This window comes from Ptychodera flava, chromosome 11 (genome assembly GCF_041260155.1).
Source record: "Ptychodera flava strain L36383 chromosome 11, AS_Pfla_20210202, whole genome shotgun sequence".
Lineage (NCBI taxonomy): Eukaryota > Metazoa > Hemichordata > Enteropneusta > Ptychoderidae > Ptychodera > Ptychodera flava.
In genome coordinates, this window is record NC_091938.1 from 37237640 (window position 1) to 37252838 (window position 15199).

Here is a 15199-nt window from a genome sequence, read left to right on the forward strand (position 1 = left end):
GGTATGCAACAACTTGGATGTGGTCAATGGATGGGTAGTTTTTTTAGAATGTCAATCATATAACTCACCTGTAGAACATGTAGTATCGCTGTAACCAGGAGGACACTCACAAGTATCCGGTGCTACACAAGTACCACCATTTACACATTGTATCTGACATATAGCTGCAAAGTTTGAAGTTGAGATTTAAAGTATAAATTTACGGTAGCGTAAGTGAACAAACTTTTCAAGTTGGAAATTAAGTAAGATTTCAATAACACCTAGATCGTGAGGATGTTTGCGCTGACAGGACGTAGTCTGCACGAAAGATGCTTTTGACGCAAACTTAAATAGTAGGAAATCACACTGTACTAAGTATACAATGATGCACCTGATCATGTATTTTAGAATAATATTTAAAATCATTTTATTAATTTACAAGGCATTGCAAGGCAAATCACCTCAGTACATCACAGATATGACTGATATCAAACGTAATTCTGTGTATAATTAAGAAAAATATCTGTCAGAATTAATCTGTGCCTCGTTCTTTCAATAAGATGAATAATAGGGCATTTACTATTTGAGGACCCAAGCTTTGGAATTCTATTCTCAAACAACGAAAATGTTTGAACAACTTAGAGCAGTTTAAGCTGTATTTTAGCTCACGTGTGTAAACACTTGGGCTTATGTCATAGCGATGTCTGTCTGTCCGTGTGTGTGTGTGTTAGTGTGTGTGTGTGTGTGTGTGTGTCTGTCTGTCTGTCTGTCTGTTTACACGATAACTCTAAAACGCCTGGATGGATTCAAGTCAGATTTGTAACACAGGTATCATATGCTACTTGCAAGAACTGATTAGATTTTGGTTAGTGTGGCTTGCATATTAATGAAGTAATGCAATATAGTTTTTTTCCGTACAATGGTATCCCTATGGAGACGATAATGACAGTGTAGACATATATCAAGAAATACTGCACAAACTTTCATGAAACCTTTCACAGATGACAATCTAAGAACATTATGATGATACTGTGAGTGTCATGTCAATTATCTTCTCATTTGCATATTTAATGAACTTTTGTTATTAGTGAGATAACTGTGAAATTCCTGCACCAAACTTGATGATACTTGCAACAAATATTGATCTGATAAATATAAAATTGTACTGAGAAGCATTTTGCAGTGTCAAGTTAACAAATAGGTCATTTGCATATTTATAAAGGTTTGTAATTAGTGATATAACTCCAAAATAACTTCACCAAATGTGATGAAATCTGCTGCAGATACTGATCCGACAGATATCTAATTGTGGTGTAGAGCATTTAGTTATGTGAAGTTAATTAAGGGTTCATTTGCATATTTAATGAACTTTGTAATTAGTGATATTACTCCAAAATTAAAGCGTTAAATTCGATGAAACTTGCTACAGATGTTGATCTGATAAATATAAAATTGTACTGAGAAGCATTGAGCAGTGTCAAGTTAATAATTAGCTCATTTGCATATTTCATGAAGTCTTATAATTAGTCATATAAATCCGAAATAACTGCATCAAATGTGATGAAAACTGCTGCACATACTGATACGACAGATATCTAACTGTATTGTAAAGCATTTAGTAGTGTAAAGTTAATTAAGGGTTCATTTGCATATTTAATAAACTTTGTAATTAGGTATATAACTCTGAAATTTCGGCACCAAAATTTTGTGAAACGTGCTACAGATATTGATTTGATAAATATTTAATTGTGCTATGAATCATTGAACAGTGTCAAGTTAATTTAGGGTTTATTTGCATATTTAATGAACTTTGTAATTAGTGACATTACTCTAAAATTACAGCATTAAATTAAATAAAATGTGCTACAAATGTTGATCTGATGGATTTCTAATTGTCCCATAAAGCATTGAGCAGTGTCAAGTTAATTAACAGCTCATTTGCATATTAGATAAAGTTTTGTAATTAGTGATCAAACTCTGAGAGTACTGTGCGAAGTTGAAAAAAAACCTGCTACATATAGTGATAACATATATCTCATTGTTCTGTGAAGCGCACTACTATTAACGAACCTGTTGTAAAACATGTGAGCATATTCAGTTCATATCTGGCTTAAAAAATACTACAATCCGCAGGTTTTTACATGTTAATACTTGTTGTGGTTTTTGTAATTGTCTGGAGTTTTTAACTTCATTATTTTACTGAGTTTTAATACGACTTTTATAACTTTGGATATTAACTTGTTGTACTTGTACAGCACTTTTGAATATCGTTGATAAAAGGCGCTTTAGAAAATAAATAAATAATATAAATGTAAATGTAAATGTTGTCAACTGTGCAACACATACGTGTTCGGCAAACATTCGACACCATGTTCGTCCATCCAGGACAACAATCGTATTTGGTGTGTTGGGTGTATGATGTTCTGTACACAGTAGCATATATTGACCTGCAAAAACAAGTATTCAATCAATTGACACAGTTTTTTAAAATTTGGAACTGTCATATAATAGTACAAAATACAGGATGACTTCGCAATGTATGAAGTCCATTGATACTTTGTTCCTCTATATTAAAGTGGCACTCCCACTTGGTAACATTTTAAAAACACATTTTTAATGTCAACGGTCGATATTTGACGTGGAGATATTGATAAAAACATTTCTTCAACAAAGTAAAAGTTTTGAATTCCGGTGGCCCACCTAAATTCAGCTTCCGAACATCGAACGTTCGGCATTGGCCATTGTCAACTAAGCTATGAAGTACGAGTCTACGCTAACGCTGCTGTACGCCACAGTACCACTCGCGTCGGTGATCGGTCATGCCCCTAGGGGAAAGCCGAGTCTAACTGACTCTGAGAAAAAACGGAAAACAAAGTTTGATTCCACCAGAATTCGCATAGGTGACTAGCACAGTTACGTGCGGTTGATACATAGCGGCCGCCGAGTGGTATGCATAGACGCATACCACGCGCGCGGCGTACTGTGTGGCAGACGACAAAATGTAGTCATCGGAGGCGGCTAATATTTGACACATAAAAACTGATGTTTATGTGGTATTGGTTAAAAATATAGTACAACTGATTTAGTATAATGAAAACGACAAAAACTAAGGAGAAGTTTTACAAAACTTACCTGAGGTAATGGCATAATGCTGTATATAAAGTCTTTGCAGTGGGAAGTAAATTAATTGCGTCGTTCGAACTTATTGTAGACTCCCTAGAATATCGTCAATCAGCACAACAACAAACCTTCGGGGGATTTCGGTTCAAAATCAGAAACGATCGTAAAACTTCGGGATGTGAAAAATACGCTCGGGAAATGACATGTTTTTATCGATATCTCGCGATCCGCGCGCAGTCGCCACGTCAAATATCGACCGTTGGCATTAAAAAATGTGTTTTAAAAATGTTACCAAGTGGGAGTGCCTCTTTAATAGGTATCGTCATATTTATTGTCACACTGAAACCAAATGTCATACAGTTGTCACTTATGCATCGATTTTAGTTTCGTACTCCCTCTGTCTCTCACTCTCTCTCAAGTTCGAGATGTCACAAATGTTGCAAGTTTTAATTGTTTCGTGATATTCATCTCAAAACCAATCTACGAAATAAAGTTTTCTGTGTGATTAAGGTTAAATAAATATATCACCGAAATATGGAACTACAACAGCAGATAAGATCATTGCAATATCTTTCCAGTCTGCCAGAGAAGAGGAAGGCTGATATTAAGTTCAACTTTCCATCAAGAAATGACCGATTATAACAAAAAATTACAACTATAGTGCCCGTCTCACAACAATTTGTTTTAATTTGACCATTTCTATTCGTCACAACGAACCTGTATCTGGTACAGCGCCACCAACCAAACATTTTGCATTTGACTTTGTATTGCTCAGATGTTGTTCTAGGTATTGCCCTTTGTATAGTTCGGAGTACTGTACGGGAACACAGTGTGTTGTCGGGTCCCTGTAACAAAAGAATGTTATGAGTGAGCAGCATTGTCCATCAAACAGAGTTACTTTTTACATCATAGAATCTGATGTTAGCTCCTGTTCATATTAAATCTCTTGGCATGAATTTATCAATTAACTCTTCACAGAACTAGTACACTGGAGATTCAAAATTGACCGCAATGTACAAAAAGAGAAGTGGCAAATAAAAGAACACATACAGACTGTGTAAACTTCTAGGAATTGATGTAAGGTCTGATATTGACAACAACCGGTATTGTATGAATATCTATTTTGGCATTCTAGACCTTCATTTACAACGACGGTGAAATGTTACAACAGACGAAGCGATACTCACGATTGTACAAAATTGAACTTGAATATCAAGATTGTGGCTGCCGCTATTGTGAAGCACAGATATAATGACATCATGGTGACGACAAGATGCCCGAATCGGTGTTTCCAGAAATTCTTACAGGAAATATACTTCAGGAAAAAAGAAGATAATATCATACAATATGTACATTCTGGGTACTGTGATCAATAACTTTATGATTAAGTGCAGTGAATAACTGAAGTTAAGTTAAAGTAAACGTACCGTATTTGCCAAAATGCGGTTTTTCCAACTCAAAGAAACTGTCAAGAAAGTTTAAGTGTAAAAGCAACGCCGAGCATAACATATTTCTCCCTGCCCAGATATTTTCCCACCGCGGTGGAAATTAATGAACAGTATTTCAAACAATTTTACTTGTATTTACACTTGCAGTTGTAGCAAAGTGCAACTAAAATCGCTCAAAAGCGTGTACAGGGCATGCGCAGAGTTGAGTTGTTGTTATATTCTCTACTTTCGTTTGTAATCCAACTGCTACCTGTCTTATGTGGTCCGACATACAAAAACACGCCCCCGCCGTTGCCCCTTGCATTTAAGTTAGTGGACTCTCTATTTGATGTCTTTTCATTTTTCCTACTGTTCGTTTCACGCCCTTTGGCTTTCTACTGTCTAGCTGATGATTTGTAGCTTTGCAACTTCGATTGTCATGATTGTGACTCCAGGGACTTTGATGAACTGCAAGAATAGTGATATGGATGTCATCAGCTGGTATTTAAAGCAATTGCACATGCCTAAGTAGAGACGTTGAGCTGAAGTATAATACTATGTGGATGGCAAAATACAAACAGATTTAATTAGTCTGTAATTGGGCGAGTAGTAAGCCCTGAGTGCTCCACACAAAGGCAATTTACGAGTGCATTTAGCAGGTTGCCAACAGTGAACAATAAAACATGTTTGGCAGCTGTAGGTCATGAATTGCCTGTACATGTCACATTCTCACCTACGGAATAAAAACGAGCCTGCGTACTCTAACATGTACAGAGCCCCTGTGACATAGCTTGACCTCATAATGTTTAGCAATGCTACTCATAGTTTGGTCGAGCCTAATGTAGGTATGGTCCATTTAGTAGTAAATACGAGTCTGTTCTCCTTGGGTGCAGCCCGCTGCACAACTATATACATTCAAGATGAAATTTTCCGCATGGTTTGTTTATTGAAATTTGGAATGTGAAAACAGACGATCAAGGTCAATATGCAAAGGCAAACATAGAGAATCAGACTGTGAAACCCTTAAAGGTAGGGGAATAGATCCCAGGGATTGAGTTTGTTCTAGCCCCTGAGATCTGTTAATCAGGCTTGTTACAGGTCTTTCACAAAAAAACTACACTAAAACATTCAGACAAGTAATATTACGAGACACCCTTTGAGTCATTCAAATAAAAAGCATTTTCTCAAAACAACCCCATAATTATATCACACAATCAACAGGATTCTATTCACAGGTAAGTCTAAGGTGCAGGTTTCACTTCTCCTCAGACTTCTCGTTCGCCTTTCATAACAAAGCCAGTGTCGATATATTTATTACGGAAATTGTCTTTCATTTCAAAAGTCTTCATTCACTAATTTTGCTTAAATCTATCCATTAAAGTCCGGTGTCAGAGTACCCATTATTTGTTTGAGAGATCTCTAAAAGGCTCAGGTTGTCAGTTACACTTGGTTTGGTGTCCTAATCGTTGGTTGACCTAGTACTGAGTGACACTATATAGAAAATGACTTCCACTTTGGTAACATTTGTATTTCTATACACTTCTCCTTTTCTTTTCCAAGAAAGGTTTAGAAAGTTGTTTTGTATTATGTTCTATTTGCTTCAATTTTTGCTTTCACCTGTCATTTTAATTACAAACAATTATTTGCCAACAAGCAATTAATAAAATTGCCTTGCATTAGATGTCTATAAAATGATTGATTTGAGGATTACACCCACATCTGTGAGTTCACAAATCATTTCACAGTGTCTTTAAAGGAAAGAGATTCTTGGCACGCAAAGTCACCTTCGTATTTCGTCTCAAATATTTCTCTGACTGTTTATGCTTTTTAATTTATATAATCACTATCCTAGACTTTTAGATAAATTACATCTTACACGTTGTTGTGCAGCGATTATTCTAACTCTCTGCACAAACCATACTTGTTTGTGAGAAAAACATGTGTCTTTTTTGAAGTAACTGTTGAACATATATTCGCAAATGTCGTCAGAGATTGTAACAATTTTAACATCATGACATATTATTGGCTTAAATAGTCATGAAATTTGATCACCATATTCCTTAGTTACTTGTACCGTAATACTTTTGACTATATTGCTTTCACTTTCGATTCTTCCTTTAGACGTCTACTTGAGAATAGGCAACGATCGCATTTACTTCGGCCCTTAACCTTCCACCGACCACTTGAATTCTTCAAAACAGAGTTCCTTTAATGACACTTTCTCAATGTTATGATTTATCACATGCACAAGCCAAGTTTGTCGTCTCCGAACAAAAAATACGGGATTTATTCTCTGGTCGTTCTACGTCACGACAACCCGCGACTATGTCATCAATTTTGGTGCGTCGGACCTTTTTTTTGTCGATCTTCGGTGTGCTCGTAAATATGTAAACAAACAACATGGTGGCTAATGTTTCTCCCACGATCAAATGTCATGTAATGAAATCGATATTTTCACAGACTACGACATTACTAATCCGAAAAATGTAAACACAAGAGTGTATCGCCTATATATTCCGAAGGAATTACGTGAATAATTTGCGGAAACAACGAACTCGAAGCTGGTCGCGTATACCATGGGTTCCGTACGCATTGCAAACACGGTCAGGCGCGACGTTTACAGTGTTCGCGCCGTCGAGATTCAGTCGATATTGTTCCCGAAAAATAGCGTATCTTCGTCTGTGATAAATTTCTAGGACTATGCTATCTTTGAAATAGAGTATAACTTTGCGGAAGGTAGCCTAATGTAGACCGAGAGCTGTCATTTGCTCCACACACGAACGAACGTGAGCGCAAAGCACACGACGGACGACTGGAAATGATTGACAACTTGTGCACGGCGTACTGATATTATTCCTAAAGTAGTTCAAAAGTTTAAACGCGGAATCGTCATGGGAAAACTTATTTTACTTTGCAAAAAATAACGAATTCTTGGCTTGTGCATGTGATAAGTATATTATTCCCTAATATTTTTCTTCGTTCAGCTCGGAAAATACTCGTGACGTAATGACCGTGTCACCACTCGTCTTCGACTCGTGGTGACACGGTCATTACGTCACTCGTATTTTCCGAGCTGAACAAAGAAAAATATTAGGGAATAATATCTAAATATATATATATATATATATATATATATATATATATATATATTATATATATATATATATATATATATATATATATATATATATATATATATATCAGTGTTTTAAATTTCCATATTTTCCCGTAATGTATAAAACTTGTCGAACTCCACTAGATGAGGACATGTTCTAATTATATGATTAATTGCTTTTTTATTTTTTTTTCTCACCCTGAAGTTTAAATTTGACGAAAATGATCATGATAACTATACGTGATTTGCAAATGACTGACAAAGTTGTGCAAAACGCGTTTCTTCCGTCCTTACCTTTCACGCTGGAAGAATCATTGACTACTGGCTTCTCCACAGTGACTGAACTGAACTTGATAAAAGAGTCGATGACCAAACAGCGGAGCTGGAAGGAACTTTACAGCTTGGCGAGAACGTTCGTACTTGAAAGCCTTCTTCACTTGGGTTCAACTACGACTCTCCGTTTTTCCACCTGTAGGAGTTCCAACGAAAGAACTCTGGTGAGCTCAGGTGTCCAATCACGGGACGTGGTGGATTATGTGACTAATAATACAAAGGCACCTGAACATATATTGTGACAAAACTGGGGGCGTCCATATTGTTCTTATTACTTTGAGTAACACTGCAGTGACACGGTGATGTGTATGGCTGTACAATAGCCGCTATACAATAGCGGCCGGTACTTCCCCTTCTAATTTTGGCAATGTCTTCATCGTATAAAGTGCGACCATAACACAGTCGTAGCATTGCAACTTTTCACTTCAATTGGAGTCGGTTGGCACGTTGTCATTTAAGTTACCTTGAAAATCTCCACTGAACGTTAAAATATCGCTACTTATATGACAGCAAAAGCTGTAATGGTAATATACTTTTATTTATCAGATAAACAGAGATGAAAAAATGAAAGATGGAAATATCGATAGTCATACTGCAAAATAGTAATTTATAGATATGTATTAAGGGTTGCTATGGCAGCAGCCGTACTCTTTGACTATGAAATTGAGAGGGCGAATCATGTAAGTAAAAATCTGAATCATATGTGTACTAGCCATTATCACAGACGCTCTTGTTGTATCATTACATATGAATAAGACCGAAACTTCATACCGGCCACCTATCGGTGTAACTTAAAGAATTGAAGAAGTATCTATATTCAGTGGATCGAATAGAAGTAACTAACATTACCGTGGAATCTAGGGCGCTCTTTAAAACTTAAATCGTGCGCAAAGTCACTCGGACTAAAAGACTTTTTAAATATTATTTTGGCCTACACGTTGTTAGGGCCATTTCGAAGCTTATGGAGTAAAGAAATATAAGTTTCCACTAGCTTAGTTTTGTGAAAGTAGGGAATTTATTTTTCCTATAGAAATAATACGGCAATGGCGGGTATTTTGAATTTGAAATAAGGTAATGTAATAATTGGGCGATTTGCTTCTCTAGTACCAAATTTGCACGGTGATCCCTAATTTTTAATCTTGATTTGAAAGAGAACGGTGGAAAGTTCGCTTAAGGAAAGTTTGAGCAAATATGGTGGTGTCAATCATGTTTGAACTCACAACGTATGGCACCCAGTTACCTAGCGGAGAAGCTACAGACAAATCCCCAATCTCAAAAAGATTGGTTTAATATCCGAGCTTAGTTGTCACAATTTTCTGACTGCCACCCATCCACACGCTGTAGAGTTTGTGAAATACCCACGCTCGTACGCTCACTATCACACATCGCACACAAACTTTTATCGAAGCGAAGAAATGAATACATCGCTTAAACTGGGTGAAAGACAGACGTTTAGGAATAGCACGGACTACCTCAATTGCAAATCTGCACGTCGTGTAAGTATGTTCTACACACCCAGACCTTAATGTTCGTAATGACCTCCGTCAGAGATCGCTCACTTGGTAACCTGAAGATCTGAATGCCAATCAAGTCTTATGACAGGATGCATGTTACGGTGCTGTAAATTCAACAAAAGTTATTATGATTTCAAAATTACAGCAATACATGTGCACAGCATTTTCATCGTTTTAAGGTGCATATTGTCATGTGGCGTGGGTCAAGTATTAGTGGGTCGTAGTGGTTCGTGGTGGTTGTTGCTATCCCGGTTGCTCGAACAAGGGACTGGTAATAGCGTACATACATGCGAGTGGGTACACCATTATTGGATAGTTTAATCACGATTCTTCTACATGATTACAATATCTAGAAAGGTTGGGTGTCTACATAGACGTGGTCCATCACAGTCAAACAGACTGGGCTCCGCTGAAGTCTGAACGTCAAAACAAGGAAAACCTTCAATTCAGCAGCCTTGACAATTTAACGACACAAAGTTCAAAGTCAGCAAAACTGAACGAGACAAAAAGAATACTCAGAGGGTAAAAAGTTCGTTACATCTATGTCCACTTCAAGACACAGTGTTTTTTCACGTGTTCACACACGTGAGCAAATGTCCTTGTGAAGCCTGTCTGTCTGTCTATTTGCGTAATATCTCAAGAACTGCTCATCGGATCAGAATCAAATCTAGGACATAGGTTCTGTTCGAGGATGCAAGATCTGAATAGTTTTTGGTAGTTGTGGCTTGCATATTGCATATTCATTTGTATAGTTAAGGATTTAGGAAAAGACAGACAAAAAGTCAGAACGGCTTTATTTTTTATTTCAGTCATAATGACTTCCACAGCCGAGGCATTGAACGGGAGACTGTTAGAAAAATACAGATACATGGTTAGAGCACAGAGATAAGTTATACAAACTTTTAACAAATGCTGAGAAAGCAATGTTTTGAAATATTTTTAAACCCATCTAAACTTACGAAAAAAGATATATTCATTGTAGTCGTTTAAAAGCACATTAAAGTGTATCGGAATACTGTTAAAACGGGAATCACGAAAACAATTGACTCTACCGAATGGTACATGAAACAAGGGAGTATGCCTTTGTACCTCGGTGCATGAAGACCAAAAAAGAAAGTTAAAGCAGTGACATTAAACTTTGCATTTATGCATGATGTATAAAAGCATATATCAAAAAAGTCCTATAGTTTTGAATTTGAATTAGTGTTGTGCACATTTTTTTCTGTTGAGTTCAGCTGTATGTGATCGCTTCTCTATGAACTCACATTATGCATTAATGACCCAGTTACACATAATCATGTCCGAAGAGCATGCACATCAAATATTTGGTATTTGGTGGGGGGCATGAGTTTTATACAATTTCAATTTTCAAGGACAAAGTTTACAGAATTACTCATGAACAGTAATCCGAGAAACGTAAACATTAGAACCTTTGTGGAGGTAATGCAGACCTTTACAACGCACTAACGACGACATTAAAGATGAGGCCAGCTTCAGTGTTTCCTGACAAAATTTCGACCGTGAGTTAGTGGTAACCATCGAATTGAACGACCGTATACGTTGAAAGCATGCTCAATACAGGTCCCCTGGCAAAATGATCCAAGTATGATTTGAACTAGAAGTGCGCCAGTTTTGCACTCATTGTACACAAATTTTGTTTGTAAACACTACATTAAAAACTTTGAAAAGTCAACAACAACGCGCCAGCAAGGTATCTTCTACTATACCTTACTGGTGCGTTCGTTGTTGACTTTTTCAAAGTTAATCCGATGATAATCTAGTGACAGCGTCCACAGATTAGTAATTTACCCTTGCTTGATTTGGCACATTAGGCAATCAAACTCTTCAGATAATAGACTCAATACAGTGACAAAATTTCGCGTAAGCTTCGTTCAAGTCGGTGAATTTCTAAAAATCTTTTGTAATAGATTCTCTTGTGTCTCTCCTATTTCATACAAACCTATTTGGACTTTGGCAGCCTGGGCCAGGTTTTCCTTGCGATTAATTGAACGCGTTACCTGTGAGTCTGCGCAGTAGTGAGTTAGTTTCTGTCGGATTCACCGACTTTACTTGGACTTTTTGCACAGTACCGTGGCTACACGGACTGTGTACACAGTGACGTAAAGCAAATACAAAATGATTTACAACCATCCCCCAGTTATTCTGGCATCAGCTTCTATATCGAGTACGTTACACGCTTAGCTCTAAATGTGGCCTAAAGTTCGCACATCGACTGCGTTTTAAAACTGATCGGTTGATCATCGCAAATCATGCCAGATTACAAGAGCAAAGTTGTCGGAACTTATAGTCAGGGAAATTAGAAGCCAAGAAGTTGATCGAAAGAAGGCGGATCGGACAGGCTGGAAGCTGTAGGCTACATCAGCGACCAGAATAGTTGATATGACTTGCGTAGTGGAAGGCTGGTTCGATTACGTTTTCGCTGACGAACAGAGGCCATGCTGACTGTGGTGGGACTGATCGCACTCGACGTTTTATCAAGAACGTCATGTGAGTTTTATGCACATATCTTTGGCGATCGAGACGTAACTCCTCCCAATATGCAAAATACGATGATGTCATCTTAGGAACAATAGATCAGTAAATACAAACGTCATCTCATCAATAATCTAGGGCAATGCAGATCGTGCAAGAAATTAAAGTCAAGTCAGTCCGGTAGAAACACCCTGTATAGCGTTCACCTCACTCATTGCATTCACCCCACTCAAGTATTTCACATGAAAACAACACAAATTATCTCGTTCACTCCACTCAAACATTCATAAATCACACACTTTACCAAGTCTACTTAAGCTTGTCAAAGGACAAATACGTGTCAAGGCGAAGGAAAAAAGAAACTTTTAGTGTTACGAACCAGTGCTAACATAAGACCAATGACAGCAAAGGTTGGCAGTATTCTTTATGGCAATACATATCACAACCAAACGTATTAAAATAAAATAAACCATGGGAAGAAGACCCCCCTACCCCATCCCCGCCCCTGCCCCTTGGGACGGACATTTTGTGCAACCCCCCCTATGTACATTACAAGCAGCAGACTTAAACGTATTAATTGTGATTTCTTTGCGTCAGAATAACGTTCTCCAGATGCCTAAATCGTTATTTTTGTGCCATATATTATTTGTAAGAATATATACGAAATGCCGTTCAGTAGATCTTTCAACTTTCGTTGAAAACGACAAAAAAACTTTGAAAGACGCCCAAGTTAAAATGTATAAATGTCAATTGATCATTTATAATAACCGACAACGTATTATCACAACCTTGGTATCTTTTTTATTTCTCGGTTGATATCGCTTTACATTCTCTGATTATCATTAAAATACCGTCAATGTAGAATAACTAAATAACTATGAGTCACCAATTCTATGCATCACAAAATAATGTGTCGACAGAATACGATGCGTAATATCTGTAGAGTATATATAGACTACGTAAAACAGTTAGAGCCGAAGTTCGTACCTAGAAGGAGTTTCCGTTTCGTCAATAACGCTATGGGCCTATTGTCCAGCGATGTCATTCAAAGGATAGCTGGTACCATGCATGTTCCGCAAAATTTCAAAACACCTGAGATTTTTAAACAAAACAAACCTTATTTGGAGAAATGTTGAAGAAAATTTAACCACAGAACATTGAACAGAACATTGGACAGAACAAGAACTTGCTGTAACATGACACATCTGTGTCATGTTACAGCAAGATCTTGACAAATTGCACAATGGTGTAACAACTGGAAACTGTAACCTAATATCAGTAAATGTAAATTATCAGTTTTACACTAAGAAAAGAATCATTTCCTCTCTTGATTACTCCATCAATGGTACCCCTCTTCAACGGGTCTCTGTTGTCAAGGATTTGGGCATTTACCTTACTTCCAAACTTAATTATACTTTTCACATCAATAACATTGTTTCTAGAGCCTTCAAATCTCTTGGTTTTATTAAGCGTCTCTGCCAGCCATTCAATTACATTTCAGCAATTATTTCTCTGTATTTTGTTTATGTAAGATCTATTCTAGAGTATGGCTCTGTTGTGTGGTCACCCCACCAGCAGGGCCGGTCAGAAAAAATCGAGAGAGTACAAATTAAATTTGTGAAATACATTTGTCGCAAACTCAATGTTCACTGCAGTAAATCCAGCTACCCATTTTATTGCAGAATTCTGAACATTCCTAAGTTACACAATAGAAACTAACCCTTGACATGTGCTTTTTGTACAAAATAATTCATTCACATTATGATGCTCCAGATATCTAAATCAAATCTGCTTTTATGCCCCCAGTAGAAATTTACGCAGGAAACCCCTTTTTAAACCAGACTTGTGTTCTGTTAATTGCAGAAAATTCTCGACAATGCCCAGTGCATGTCTGTTTTTAATGATATCTCTTTTAAATGTAATATAGATTTTTTTCTACGCTGTGTACGTTTTAAAACTATTTTATCCAGTCATTTTAACAGTTCTCCTTTTTGATTCGTGTATGTTTTTTTTCAATTTAATGTATCGTGCTACTTTTATGGTTGTCTTGTACATTGTCTTGTGATTGTGTGACTTTTTTGTTTCGCAGATCTGTTAGTGGGTTTTCCCGTTGATCTGTGTATCAAATAAAATAAAAATAAAATAAACATAAATCCCGTAATTACACAAAATCCAGGAGAGGAGAAAATTTCAAAATATAGTTACATCGATTTCAACGTTACATAGAGCAAAGAGACTGTTGTTCATTGTTGTTGTATATACCAGCTTACCATCACTAAAGGTTTCTATGATGACATCACGCAAAATCATTCTCATACACATTACCCTGAATATCAATATATGTTACACGAGTGTAATGGCAAAGTCGACAAAGATCAATATAAGGCTCTGCATATTACAAACAAATGGGAAAGATGTCCAATGACTGTTTGGAAAACCATCAGTTAAATCCAAAATCATGACGTCAAAATAAAACTACATAAACATTAGACACCTGCTTTCATTATTTTTTTGCGAAAGCGGCAAAGGACGTGACAATATGACCAAAATTATGTTTATTTAGATGACTAAATGTCGAACATTGATACGCATGCAATTTCAATAACGTGAATGTCATTGTTGACCATTAATTGCATAAGGTCAAGCAGAGTATAAACAAGGTGGATAATTAACGTCGATCATCGATTTGAATTTTGTCACTTGTGGCACACAGTTAGATCAAGGCAATTTAAAAATATTTGTGACTCTTTATCGTATTTCAAATTTAGCTCGATCAAGTAATGGTAATATGCATTAGCTTGGTAACACAATAAGCCTTTCACAATGTGTCAAAAAAGTCATTTTCCATTAACATTCACAAATCACAGACTTTACCAAGTCTACTTAAGCTTGTCAAGGACAAATACGTGTCACGGCGAAGGAGAAAAAGAAATTGTTAGTGTTACGAACCAGTGCTAACATAAGACCAATGACAGCAAAGTTTGCAGTATTCTTTACTGGCAATACATATCATAGTCCAAACGTATTAAAATAAAATAAACATGGGAAGAAGAACCCCGTACCCCTGTCCTGAGCCCAAGACACCCTCTCCCCAACCCCTCCCTGGGGACGGACATTTTGTGCAATCCCCTATGTATATTACAAGCAGCAGACTTAAACGTACTAATTGTGATTTCGTTGAGTCAGAATAACTCTCTCTAGATGCCTAAATCGTTGCT

The 15199-nt window shown here is 36.9% G+C and overlaps 1 protein-coding gene across 1 annotated transcript in view; it reads right to left on the bottom strand.

The window, feature by feature from the left end:
• Positions 1-8179, bottom strand: part of LOC139144197 (fibrillin-1-like) — a 136296-nt gene extending 128117 nt beyond the window's left edge. The window contains exons 1-2 of the mRNA XM_070714847.1: positions 7936-8179; positions 4287-4414 (exon numbers count right to left, since the gene is read on the bottom strand). Of these exons, the coding sequence (XP_070570948.1) occupies positions 4287-4360 (74 nt within the window). The 5' untranslated portion in view covers positions 4361-4414; positions 7936-8179. The remainder of the gene's footprint in view (positions 1-4286; positions 4415-7935) is intronic.
• Between the last annotated feature and the right edge of the window lie 7020 nt (positions 8180-15199).